Source organism: Dama dama, chromosome 29 (genome assembly GCF_033118175.1).
Source record: "Dama dama isolate Ldn47 chromosome 29, ASM3311817v1, whole genome shotgun sequence".
Taxonomy (NCBI): domain Eukaryota; kingdom Metazoa; phylum Chordata; class Mammalia; order Artiodactyla; family Cervidae; genus Dama; species Dama dama.
The window spans coordinates 55,535,477-55,548,825 of NC_083709.1; the positions used below are offsets into that span (position 1 = coordinate 55,535,477).

At 34.0% G+C, this 13,349-nt stretch overlaps 1 protein-coding gene across 1 annotated transcript in view; it reads left to right on the top strand.

The window, feature by feature from the left end:
- Positions 1 to 13,349, top strand: part of C29H9orf85 (chromosome 29 C9orf85 homolog) — a 61,128-nt gene that overhangs the window by 22,521 nt on the left and 25,258 nt on the right. The window contains exon 2 of the mRNA XM_061132339.1: positions 9,908 to 10,014. Coding sequence (XP_060988322.1) covers positions 9,908 to 10,014 — 107 coding nt within the window. The remainder of the gene's footprint in view (positions 1 to 9,907; positions 10,015 to 13,349) is intronic.

Consider the following 13,349-nt stretch of genomic DNA (forward strand, 5'->3'; position numbering starts at 1 on the left):
AATTGAACTTCGACATGTGGGTGTGGAAAAGGACCGGCAGAGCAAAGCCACGGGAGGAGGCAGACTGTGGTATCTGCCGGATTTGTTTACTTGGGAGTGCCCAAATGCACAGGCAAGAAAGACAGGTGATAGGACCAGAAAGGAAAGTAGAGATCATATTGTGGTGAGGTCTCAGTTTCAGTCTTAGGAATGCCTTAAGGAATGTAAGTTTCTGACCAGAGGAGGCAAATGGACAGATGTCTGTTAGACATAACTGTTGACAGCTTGGTCTCCATTTATCTTTTTTAGTTTCTAATCCATCTTCCATTTGGGAGGCTGCGTTAGCAGTACAGATAGAAATGAGGACCTGACATATAGAAGTAGGGGGGATATAAAGTAGATGACAAAGTTGGGGACATTGTGGAAAAATTGATTTTGTCCATATTGGCATTTTGGTAGGAGAGGGAGGAGTCAAAGGTGACCTGAGATTTTATACCTGAGACTATAAGATGAGTTTAAGATGACGTTTGGGACAAAGGAGAGACAGATTTTACTGCTAAGATAGTGATTGTGATTCAGTCCATGGATTTGGGGTGTTTCAATGGTTTCCATGAGGAGGAAAATGTATGTCCTTCATGCAGTCTGATATATCAGGACCTCCAGAGAAGCATTAGGATTGTGCATTGTTTTGGAAGTAATCTTCATTGAGTTCATTACTGAAGCTGCAGTTATAGGTTATAGGTTATGTTGACCGTGAGTGAAGAGTAAGGAAGGGATTCCCTAATGGCTTAGACAGTAAAGAATCTGCAGTGCGGGAGACCCAGGTTCAATCCTGTATCAGGAAGATCCCCTGGAGAAGGGAATGGCTACTCACCCTACTACTCTTGCTTGGAGAATTCCATGGACAGAGGAGCATGGCAGGCTACAGTCCATGAGGTCGCAAGGAGTTAGACGTGACTGAGTGAGTAACATACACACATGCACACACACTCACACAGAGTGTGGAAAGAAAGGAGCACTGCACAGACATCTAAGTTGAAGAAGAGACAGAGACAGGGAAGGCAGGTCAGTAAGTGGGTTGATGACTAAATATTGAGGAGTAGATCATTTTAAGGGGTAATCAGAGGAAGAAGTATTAGCAAAGGATCTTGAGAAGGAGCAAATGAAGTTTGAAGTACAATCCTACTTTGTAAGGTGAGTCTTTTTTTCAGGAAAGACAAAAATTATTCCTGGATAAAACCATTTACAGCAAAATTTTGAGAGAAAAAACTTACCTCCTTTAAAACTACTCTGACAATAAAGCTATTTCCACTTTAAAGTAAAGTTATTTTTGGGTTATTTATTTAATAAAGTCCTGTAGTTAATAATGAAGGTGGCTTAAAGATAATTAAATGTACATTATCTTAAAATACTAAGTTCCCAATGTTTTAATTGTTGTAGAGCAAAATTTCTCTTGTCCTCGGGATTCTGTGTTCTGCTTATAATTTGTTCTTAGTGTTGCATTGTGAATCCTTCTATAAAAATTTTTTTAAACATTCATAACATATCCTCCTGAATTGTGCCTTTTAGTACAATATGGAGAGAATTAAAAATCTTTATACCAGAGTGCTCTTCGTTCCAACTGACCACACCTTTTAAAAGATGTGATTGGTTTATCAGTGCAATGATTTGGTTGTTCAAATCCTTCAGAAATATTTTCTTGTTAAAATTCACAGCACCAACTTATTTTAATTTTTACGTAAAAGGAAATGAGTGAAATATACTTTGGAAAACAGAAATGGTTTTCTTAATAGGTTTTGCTACTGCCAGAAGATACTGCAATAGCATGTTTCTGCCTGTAGGCAGGTGTGGCTCCATTTAAGTGTTTGCATTAAGCTTGTCAGTGAGAATCTGAGTAGTTTGCATGGCTACTGAAATAAATCAGTAGGTAGTTGGTACATAGACCCTCTCTGTATAATTGCAACAGACAATAGCTCTACCCACTTTTTGAGAGAATAGTCCTCTGTTTAGGAAGATCAGGGCCCATTTTATATTCAGTCTTCGGATGAAAATGCAATTGTTTGTTTTTGCAGATGTCGTTTGTTATAGGTTTCAGCAGTAAAAAAAAAAAAACAAAACAAAAAAGTGAGTGAGGGAATCCAATATTGTTTCTTGACTAGAAAAGCTAATATTGTAAATATGGTGAACAAGAGGACAATTTGAATATTTTTAGTATATATTTTCAATTCTCTGGTTGGTATTGGTGTTTTAGATGAATATAGTGTGAAGGAGACAAAGATGGACTAGACTTCAGGGGAAAAAAATAATTATTTTAGCATATAGTAGAAATATACCTCACTTTATCCTCTAGGTATCTCTTAATTGGAATTTTATATTGTGAAAAATCAAATATTGGTAACAAATGTTTATGTATTTGATGTCCATATGTATTTATATCAAATATTTTAGAATTTTAAAGTTATAGTTTGCTTATAAATGTTGAGAGCTAATCGCTTTAGTTACATTGAACCAGTGTAGTTTCTTAAAAAGAAGTAAGCCTGTAGTAACTTTAGTTTTCTATTTTTCCTTAAATGACAAATGAATTTTATTACTAGAACTCACTTCAAAAGTATTTCTGGTCTATTTATATGACTAGCTCATTTTGTGAAATAATAAAATACATAAAAATAGTAAGACTCAGTAACTTGTCCAAATAAGGTATTTCTGAGAGTAATAGGCATTTAAATTATTGTTTCTTATCACACTGAAATAGTTTGTATGTTTGAAAGTTTTAAGTGACTAGAAGTCAGTATTAATATTTTGGATTGTATAGTAGTGTTCTCTCTCTAGTAATTGTGGTATAGTTGATTATAGCAGGGATGATTTTTTTTTTCTTTCTTGCCTGAGCCGCACAGTTGTGGGGTCTTAGTCCCTGACCAGGGATTGAACCCAGAACCATGGCAGTGAAAGTGCTGGGTCCTAACCACTGAGCCACCAGGGAATTCCTGGCAAGAAGGATTTTTAATTCCCTTTTTGAAAAGAAAAGTGGCACTGTCTTCTGTTCTTTTTAAAATTTTAACTGCCAGGATAAGAAAACAAAGCAAATTTTTATAGACAGTACTAGGAAATATTTGCTTTGATGTCCAAGTAATTATGTACCATACTTAATTTAAGAAGGGGACAGTTCATGAGTTTTCACCTCTGGTAAAATTCCTGTTATTTTTACTCTTTTATTGAAATGTGATCAGCAGTTGTTATGTGTAAATATAATGTGATGAGAATTTGCCTGTTCATTAGAAGTTTTCTGATATTTGTAACATAATACATTGAAAACCGTATGTATTCAGTCAGAAGTTGGAAATAAGCAAACTATCAGAAAATAGGTTAAGTGAAAGTATTACTCTGAAAAAATATAATATACAGTCAATAAAAACATGTTTTAAAAGTATATATACTAATATGAAAAAAAATTGATGAGATGTTATAAAACACCATGTACATAAAAATACAAATTTCTACCAATATATATGCTTGAAATGCTGAAAAGTGTAGAATCTCTGAGGGATAAGATTTATCCTTTTTTAAATTTTTATAAAAATTTCTATAATTGAATATTTATATATAGATGCTCATACAGTTTTAAATCTTAAAACTGATCAGTAAAGTTATTTTTCATCCACGAAAGTAATAAATTCTTGGCATAAGAAATTTATATAATAGAGTATACCATTGTTCATACACAGTGGGAAAAAAGTATTAAAGGGAAAAGACTAGTTGCAAAACCAAGTGGTAAGGAGATGAACAAAATGTACAGACTGCTGGACAGAATACAAAAGAGATTTCTGTGTGAAGTTTGAACTCTGTCTTTTCCCCTGCCCCATTCCTATTTATTGAGTGATAAATTCTATTTCCTGAAGTGTTATGTAATATGATAAACCAAAGGCCAGTTGTAAGTGTAAGTAATTTAATTTCATCTAGTTAGGATAAAATTTTTCTCAGTGTGTGACAAAAAAAACCACTTTAAAACATATAATTGTACTTACAATTATTTAAAAATAAGGGCTTGAACTTATTCTACAGGGTTTGTTTTTTTATTTCTGGCTGCGTTGGGTCTTCGGTCGAGGGTGCGGGCTTTCTCTGGATGTGGCGGGCAGGGGCCGGCTCGCTGCCTGTGGTCCGCGGGCCCATTGCAGCGGCTTCTCTTGTGCAGCGTAGGCTGTGGGGCCTCAGGCCTCGGTAGCTGCCGCTCGTGGGCTCTGGTAGGTGCGGGCCATAGGTTCTGTTGCTCCTTGGCATGTGGGATCCTCTCAGACCAGGGTTTGACCCTGTGCCCCCTGCATTAGCAGGCATATTTTTAACCACTGGACCATTAGGGAAGCCCCTACAAGATTTTTAATAGTCCAGTGTTCTTCTAACATATAGAAAATCTTTACTTATATTTTCAGTCCCTTTAACCCTTGTACCTGAATCCTCTAGCGACTGAACTAAACACTGAAGCCAGACAAAGGTATTATTAAAATAAACAACTGTGGGCCATTATTCCTCATTGAACATAAACACAAAAATCTTCAGGGAAAGTTAGCATATTGTATTCACCAATAAATAAAAAGGATAATACACCTCAGACAAGTGAGGTTTATCCCAGGAATGCAATGTTGATGGATAGGAATATTTAATATTGTTAAGATGTCACTTTTCCCCCAAACTTATTTATAGTTTCAATATAATCCTAATTGCAATCATCACAGCCTTTTTTGTTGTTGTTGCTGTTAATCAAAATTAACAAATTGATATTAAAATGTATACAGTAAAGCAAACGAAGTAGAATATAGCTAGGTAGTTTTGAAAAAGAATAAATTTAGGGGAGGCACAGTGCTGATTTCAAGACCTTAAAGCTCCAGTAATCAAGACAGGGTGGTACTGAAGAAAAAGTAAACATAGATTAATATGATAGAATATTGAGTCCAAAACAGACACACATATTTAACTTTTGACAAAGATAAAAATACAATTAAAAAAAATACAATTCAGTGATGCTAGAAATTGGACACTCATAGATAATTTATAAAGAATCTCCTACCACTATTTTGTACCATGCACAAAAATGAACTCAAAATAGATCATAGGCTAAATGTAAAGCCGAAAATTACTGAACTTCCAGAAGAAAACATAGATGAAAATCATGTTTCTTCAAAGACTTCTTAGATTTGACATTAAAAACATTGTCCATTAGAGAAAAAAAGAAAAAAAATTGTCCTTCGTTGAAAGTGAAAAGGTTTTCTCTTAGAAAAACATTGTTAAGATAATGAAAATAAAAACACATGAAGCAATGAGTTAAATTATACCGAGATAAAACAATCTGACAAGTACAGTGGAGTATTCCCGAAGATGAGGTGCCTGACGTTATTTTCAAAAACATCAGTGTATAACTGATTCACTTTGCTATATACCTGAAACTTGCACAACATTGTAAGTCAACTATATTCCAATAAAATTTTTTAAAAAAATAACTGAAAAACATCAGTGTAGAGGATAAAAGAGGGAGATCCTGCTAGACCAAAAGAGAGAGAACAAACTGCACTTGGGTACTGACTGGGGTGTGGGGCGGAGAGGGATCATTGAGGACATTTCAATGTAGACTGGCTACATTCAATGGTATTAGTTATTCTTCATTTTTCTGAGGTGTGGTTTTCTGTATTGTGGTTAAGTAGGAGAAAGTCTTATTTCTAGGATATATATGATTGAGAGGTGAAGAATCTTGATATTTGTAATCACCGACTCAATGGACATGGGTTTGGGTGGACTCCGGGAGTTGGTGATGGACAGGGAGGCCTGGCCTGCTGCGGTTCATGGGGCTGCAAGTAGTCGGGCATGACTGAGCGACTGAACGGAACTGAACACGTGAAAAGTGAGTAGGTAAGATGGAAAGTGCTAACAGTTGTCTCTAGATAATGTATGTGATTATGCGTTAGTATTGTTTTAATTTTTTCTGCCTGTTTGAATTTTTTTGTAATAGAGGTAAGTGTTTTTAGAACTCATTTGGGAGGAAGTATTCTTTGAAGATGGCCTTATGATTTGCAGTGCATTTCTGTAGATCTTATGAATATCAGATACCTGTATTTACATTGCATACCTGAAAAATACTTGTAAAGAACCCACCTGCAATGCGGGAGACCTGGGTTCAATCCCTGGGTTGGGAAGATCTCCTGGAGAAGGGAACGGCTACCCACGGCAGTATTCTGTCCTAGAGAATTCCATGGACTGTATAGTCCATGGGGTCCCAAAGAGTTGGGCATACCTGAGCGACTTCACTCTCACCTGAAAATAACTTTTTACTAGACTGCACTATGTAACACTGTCTCCTTGAGAACTGGGATAGAAAACAACTCTGCGAAATGCTTTATAGTGTAAGGGTGTTTTTGGAGAGCATTGTTTACTGTATTGTATGGCATCGTTTCTGGGAAAATGAAACTTCAGGTTTTTATAATAAGAAAAGATGTTTTGCTTCTGAGAAACTGGATTTTTGGCATGTTACAGACCTTGAATCAGGTAAGTGAGCAGCACATTTTTTTTGGCCACTAGAAAACTCACATCTCACTTGTGGCCCATCTCTAGCAGGTGCATTTCCCAGCTGTACTGGCTGCTTTGTGATTTTCCCTCCCAACTCTAGTTTTTCCCTTAATCTGATTCCTTCATCTATTTTTTGGTTATATTTATTTTGTAAGATACTTTATGTCCAACAATATTCTAGCCATATTAAAAGGATTTAAGAAAATACAGCTTATGATTTGGAAGTCACAGCCCCAAATACTGATTTTCACACTGATTATTGTTAGTCATATAATATCTTGTTCCTAATTTCAGAGATCCTTTATCCTCTAACCAAATTTAGAATAAAAGGAGTATTACTAGAAAATTTAAAAGTATATACTTTTAAATATAGTTAAATATGGAGTAACATGGTGGTAGCTATATTGGCGGTAAATACCTTATTTTGGTGTAAGGCAGGGGAGAGAACGAGGTCATTCTATTCCATGGAAATGGAAATTCAGCTGCAGTTAGAGTTGGCATTTTTCTTGAGAATTTCATTTTTTAATTTCTTTTTTTTTCAACTAATGAAGGGAAGTAAATGTGCCATTGTTTTATATATAGCATTTCTGAAAGGATTATGATGTACAAAAAATCCTAATGAAAATTATATTAGTTGCTCTTGAATGATATTCGAATTCTTCCCCTTCATACACAATAATATCTTCTATTAAATGATACTTTATATTTTATAAAATATTCTTCAGCATCAGCATATTGATACAGATGTTATATTTACAATTTGTTCTTGCTACCTTCTTGGGAGTTGAAGTCTTCACATCACGTAGTTCTTTTTGGTGATTAATATTTTATATTACCACTGATGCATCGTTGGACAGCAGAATGTTTAAAACAACACTATAAAATATGTTGTATGAATTAATAATGGCTAAGACGGTTTTTAGGACTTTATATATGACGTAGGAGTGTCCTCTGATACGTTAAGTTTATGATAAGTTTATTCTAACTTTAAGAGAAGTATTCATTGATAAAGAAGGTTTTCTTTTTTTAGCTAGGATTCTTAAGTCCAGTGGAATCTTCCACTGATGATTTTTTTTCCTTTAAAGATCTGAGAAGTAGCTTGTTAAACTAAATTATCTTTAAAGGCTTTTGTACTTAGAAAACTTAAGTTTTGATTTTATATTTGAACATGCTTAAATCTTAACCTTAGTAACCTATTATTTTCTACCATAAGGGACATGCTGAAATTAATTGCCAAAATGGGCAGGGTTAGTTGTACACACAGTTCTGAGTAATGTAAGACTGCCACCCCCTTTGCTCCAGGCACAGTGATTTCTTAAAACCAGGATTAAGCTTTCCTCACTTAGGTCTCTGGAATTCACTTTTTCTAGTTTGCCAAAATACAGCAAAAACAAGGCACACAGTTTTCTTTCTGTAGTATTTTTAAATGAAAGTATTATTCATTCTGGTTTATTCATTCATTTCCTTTCTCAATGATTTCTTAACACATGAAAACCAAGTGTAACTTTGTAGTAGTGCCTGCTGGTCATGTGAAGGCCGTACACCATCTCCATTTACACCGCTTCACACGTCACTCACAGAACAAGTTCCCACAAAGACCTGTTTTGTTACACTGTTGATCTGTCGATCCACGCTAAAGAAACCAGTTTCTAAACTATGTACAGCTTTGTAAATCAAGATGAACTGGTCAGAAATTGGATACGAAGCAAGCGAGAAACCAAATAATGCTCGCCAGTTAACAAGTAAAATGTGTTGTATATAATAAAATTGCAGTAATGAAATGGTGTGCATTCTAAGAATATGCTAGCTAGAAAGTTTACGTCACATTCACACTATAATCATAGATCGTCATTTGTTTTTTCTTATTGTTGGAGTTAGGAAAATATCAGCAGTGCTTTTGGTAAGATATTCTAGGCGACAGAGGGCAGTGAGAGTGAAAGATGAAATGTGAACCTTAGTTCTGGGTATTTCTTAGCAAACCCTGTGTGATAACTAGGTGCCAAGGTTGATAAGAAGAGGAATTTGGTATTAGGCAGATTTCCTTCTTCCTGGCAACAATGAGCCACAGAAAAGAGGGAATATAATGGTATGCAGGATTTATTTTCCCAGGGACTCTCCATCTAGGTCAGGAAGAAAAGAATACCCATACACAATTCATAAGTAATAGAATATGTTTTTTACCACAGAATTAAATTCAAACATAATGTATTCACATTCAATTTATGGTTTTTTGAAAATACCCTTGAAATATTTTCTCTTTGAATAAATGTTTTGTCATTATTTTACCTTTTTGTTTAGAGCATTAAAGAATATCAGGCGCTGTTCAGAAGTTTTGTTTTCTTTCAGATGATTTCTAAACATTGTGCTTTTCACTCAGTATTCAAATAACCTTCCAAAGAACCTGCATCTTTTGAGACGCTTTGTTTTTCTCCTTTTGAAAAATTTAAAAAAGAAAAGAAGCAAAGAGAACGAAAACTTAAACTATCCTTTATTCATTATTCCAACAATAGGCAAAGACCAGGCTTCCACAACCAAAACAAGTTAGAGAATTCTCAGAGTACTTAGTGAAAATATGTAGTCTAGGTCTTGAGTCAGATGAACATATTACAAAATACAAAGCTGTTGTGAGAACACATGACACATTTAAAAGTTATCCTTCCTTCTTATTTCCCAACACATTTTGAGAAGAATATTATAAGGGAAAAAATTTCTTTCCTCATAAAGCCTGTTTTCTACCAGTCATATGCACATACTTATCTTCTGGTTTGAAGAAACCAGGTTATCAAGGTAACTTTTCTAAGACCTCTTTACATGAGAATATAAAAAGATTAAATTGAATAATTAAATATCTCCTTGCTTCCAGCTGCTTCTCCCTGGCTCTCCTTTCTCAAGTTTCTTCGTCTCTGCCCTCCCCTGCAGACTACAGTTCAGGAGTATCTAACTTCTCAGTTTAATTTCTCATTTTTCAGTAGTAAGAGTTGAGTTGTCAAAACAGTAGGCTTAAAATATGATTGGATTTTCTTCTACTTTTTTTGAGATGTAACTTCATTCAGTAAAGTGCATATATCTTAACTATATAGTTTGAATTGTAAAATGAATATGCATTAGAATCAGTGGGGATGATGTGCTTAAAATACTCCTGCCAGGAAATTAAAAAGTTCCCTAGATGATTCTGAGCTACATCCAGTTAAGAATTCTTGCCTTCATAAAGAGCCAAATTGTTGATGTACATAAAAACACATAGTACACCATAAAATGTTATGCAGGTTAAATTTAGGTTGCTGTTTAAAAAAAACTTAAATTTCTCATATGCCTTTTGGAGTTTGTAATGCTGACTCACTAGTGAAATTCTCAATTTGTTTTTCTGTTTCTTTTTAAGAAAATTAATGCAAAACTTCATGATGGAGTATGTCAGCGTTGTAAAGAAGTTCTTGAATGGCGTGTAAAATACAGCAAGTACAAACCATTATCAAAGCCCAAAAAATGGTAAGTTAAGTTCCTTAATTACCTCACCAGTAATATCAGTATCATATTACTTCATTTCCTGATTTTCAAAATGTGTCCAGATAAATATTAGGGGGAATAGAGAAAAAATTTCCATTCTTCCATGTGGACTAGAATTTCATCTTACATGCTGCATCCTGGCTTGTGAGGCAGATTGAAAGGGTAGATTCATCATTCCTTTCCCTCTTCTTCCCTAAGTAAATAATACACCGTTTTTGTAGCATCCTGTTCAAAAATGAGACTAGGGTTTTTGTTTTGCAAAATTCTATCTCCCAATGACAAGATAATGATATTTGCTATTTAATTTACTAAATTAAATAATAATTTTTACCACAGGGGATCTTTAAAAGCATCTAACCTTTTAATTGGACCCATGAAGATTACTGTATCACTTAAATTGAGTATCATGAGTAAATCACTAGATTGGTAACTTATAATTTCATTCCTTTGAAATTTTCGGTCTACACAAAAGGTTTCTCATTTTTCTGTCCTTTACCTTCCTCTGTGATGTTGGGATTCTGTTTTATCAGCTTTATGCATATCCTAATGCTGCCTCCTCACATCCTTTGGCTCAGCTGGGTAAGGGCCATATTGGAGGGTAATTGCTGCCTGAAAGAGAAAACTGATCATTTTAAATATAAGAATTAGCATCAGTATGTGTGATATTGTTTTGACAATTATGAATTTTAATTTGATAATTTATATTTATAATTTGAAAATGTATGTATATTTTATATTTAATTTGATAATTAATTTGATAATTTATATAGGTTAATTTATGTAACCTATAATTTATAGGAGCTATTTGAATGTATTTGTTCATTGTTGCTTTATTTTCCTTTTAGCTATTCAGTACTGACATCTTCCTTAAATGTATTCCCTCTTCCTTTTTGAGAGGAGATTTTAATTAAAGTTTGGAAGGTTAGTCTAAATAATAAATATATTATAACCTTTGCTGTTCATTTCTTTTGAAAATTTATGTCAGCTTTTTTGTGGATTTTCAGCTCAAGCTATGGGGTAATTTGTTTATTTGAGAATAACAGCTTTGAATGTTTTAATTTGGGCAATTTAGTTTGCTCAAGATGCTTCTTTTTAATACTGAATAGTTAAACACCTCAAGTAAGGATAGACTAACTTCAGCTTTTTAGAATTTTTATTTTTGTATTGCTCTTTCAGAGCAAATTTTTAGTATTTATTTTAGGTATAGTTGACCCCTTTTAAAATAGCTCTACATTTTTCTCTCTCCTGTCTTCCAGCCTTTTCTTTGTATTCTCTAGCATTTCTTCCCCAAAGAAAACACATCTAAAGAAAATTTAAAATTTATGCTCATTGCAAAAAAAAAAAATTTATGCTCATTGGTCCAAATTAGCAGTAGGGAAATTTGGCAACTATTTGTACTATTCAATGCTAGATTTCCATGAATAAATTAACTCTGTCCCCTACCATCGAAATTAGATGCTGATTCACTATTAACCATGTAGTTTTAGTTAATAGACCTAACACAAAATTTGTAGTTTTTTGAATATTTTCAACAGGTCTTTTTTTTTTTTTTTATAATGGTATTTTGAGATTTCATCACCTGTCTGCAATTTTCTCTTGTAGTACTATTTCCTAAAAGAATTTGAAGTATAGGTAATAAGTATTTATATAGCCATAGAGTTGTAATAGATTCACTTTATAACAAAGGAAATCATTGAAAAATATTTGTTCCTTACCCATACCCAGTATTTTAACCTCTTTAATATGTGCTGCATCCTTTATATTTATCTTCATTGAATGTGCCAGCATGTAAAAGATCATATTAATTATTATACATTTTCCAGATGGTATAACTTGCTGTAGAATTTCTGAACTAAGTGATTTTACACAGTTCTTGAATTTTCACTCTTTTTGTGTATTGCTTATGGTCTTAATATTTTTATGGCTCCAGAAGAATTTGCATACTATAAATCCTAGAAGAACAAATATTTTATCCAAATATAAAGACTCAGTTAAAAATAAAAGTAAAAGGAAACAGTATTAGTAGCAAATCTTATGTTTAATTCTGGAGAACTTATAACACTAACAACCTAAGAATGCTTGAATGTAGACACGTGGACCCAAAGGTCAGCCACTCTGTCCTGTCTTGGACTCACTGAAGTTAGGGAAGCTCATGGTGATGCTGCTAGAACTGGTAGTATGTGACTCAGAGGCCTTGGAGACGAGAGCTAAAGAGGAGCTGCTGTTCTGTATCACCCTGAGGCAGCTGAAGTCAGCCCTAGAAGAGCTAACAATGAGTGCAGAAGGAAGGAAATACAATGTTGTACAAACACCAAAGCACAGGTAACAAGACTTTAAGCCTGAAGGAAGACCTCTAGTAATAAAGAAGCCCAAACTAATTCAACACAGTGATAGCTCCTGAGAGACTAAGAAACTGCTAGTTAAGACAAGGTTTGAGCATGTTATCTAGGAAGTCAACTTGCCTGGCCTAGAGTATCGTGAATTTCAGATTACATTAGAATTCTAGATTACATTAGGCATTTTAGAAAGCCTGGCTTTCAAACTCCAAACCAAGATTGAGAGTCTGAAGAGTATAAATCACCTATGTATACTTTGTTGTCTCAGCGTATCAAAACTTGACCAATATTATAAAGATTTAAATCCATTGATAAAAGATGATTAAAGTAGCATAATTATTTAAAATTTTAAATGTTTTATTCAAGCTAATCACTTATAAACTAAATTTGTCCTTTGTTAAGATTTGTATAGGGAGTTTACTTTGACACTAGATGTGTCTTTGTGTAAAGATTCCTTTTCCAGCACCCTGAATATTACGTTCAGTTAAAATATTGAGCATTGTTTCGCTTGTCTGTCTCATTCCACAGATTATGTAACCCAATGAGGTACATAAAGAAATGTTCAGCAGAACATAAAATGTAGGAGGAGAAAGTGCTGTTTATAAGTAACAATTCTTTTAGAATGAAGTAATATTCTGAGTATTGGGGAAATTAAAGCATCTTCTCCCATTTGTTTGGCATGTGAATCATCAAAAACTATGCACATCTAGCAAATATCCATTGTCTATGGGATCTGATATCAAATGTTAGATTCAAGAGAAAAAAAAAAGAGCTTGATATCTAAACTCCTCAAACTTTGTTTCATTCATGGGAAGCAAAAATTGTATGGTGTTGGTAAGTGGCAGAAAATATTTTCATGTTTCTCTTTCACCTTCAGTAAGGTGATGTGCTGCAGGATTTGTATAAGCATGTTTTTTATGACAGTTTCTCCCAGTTACTGGAAACAACCCTGGACCATCTGAATAGATGTCTGAACTTGAG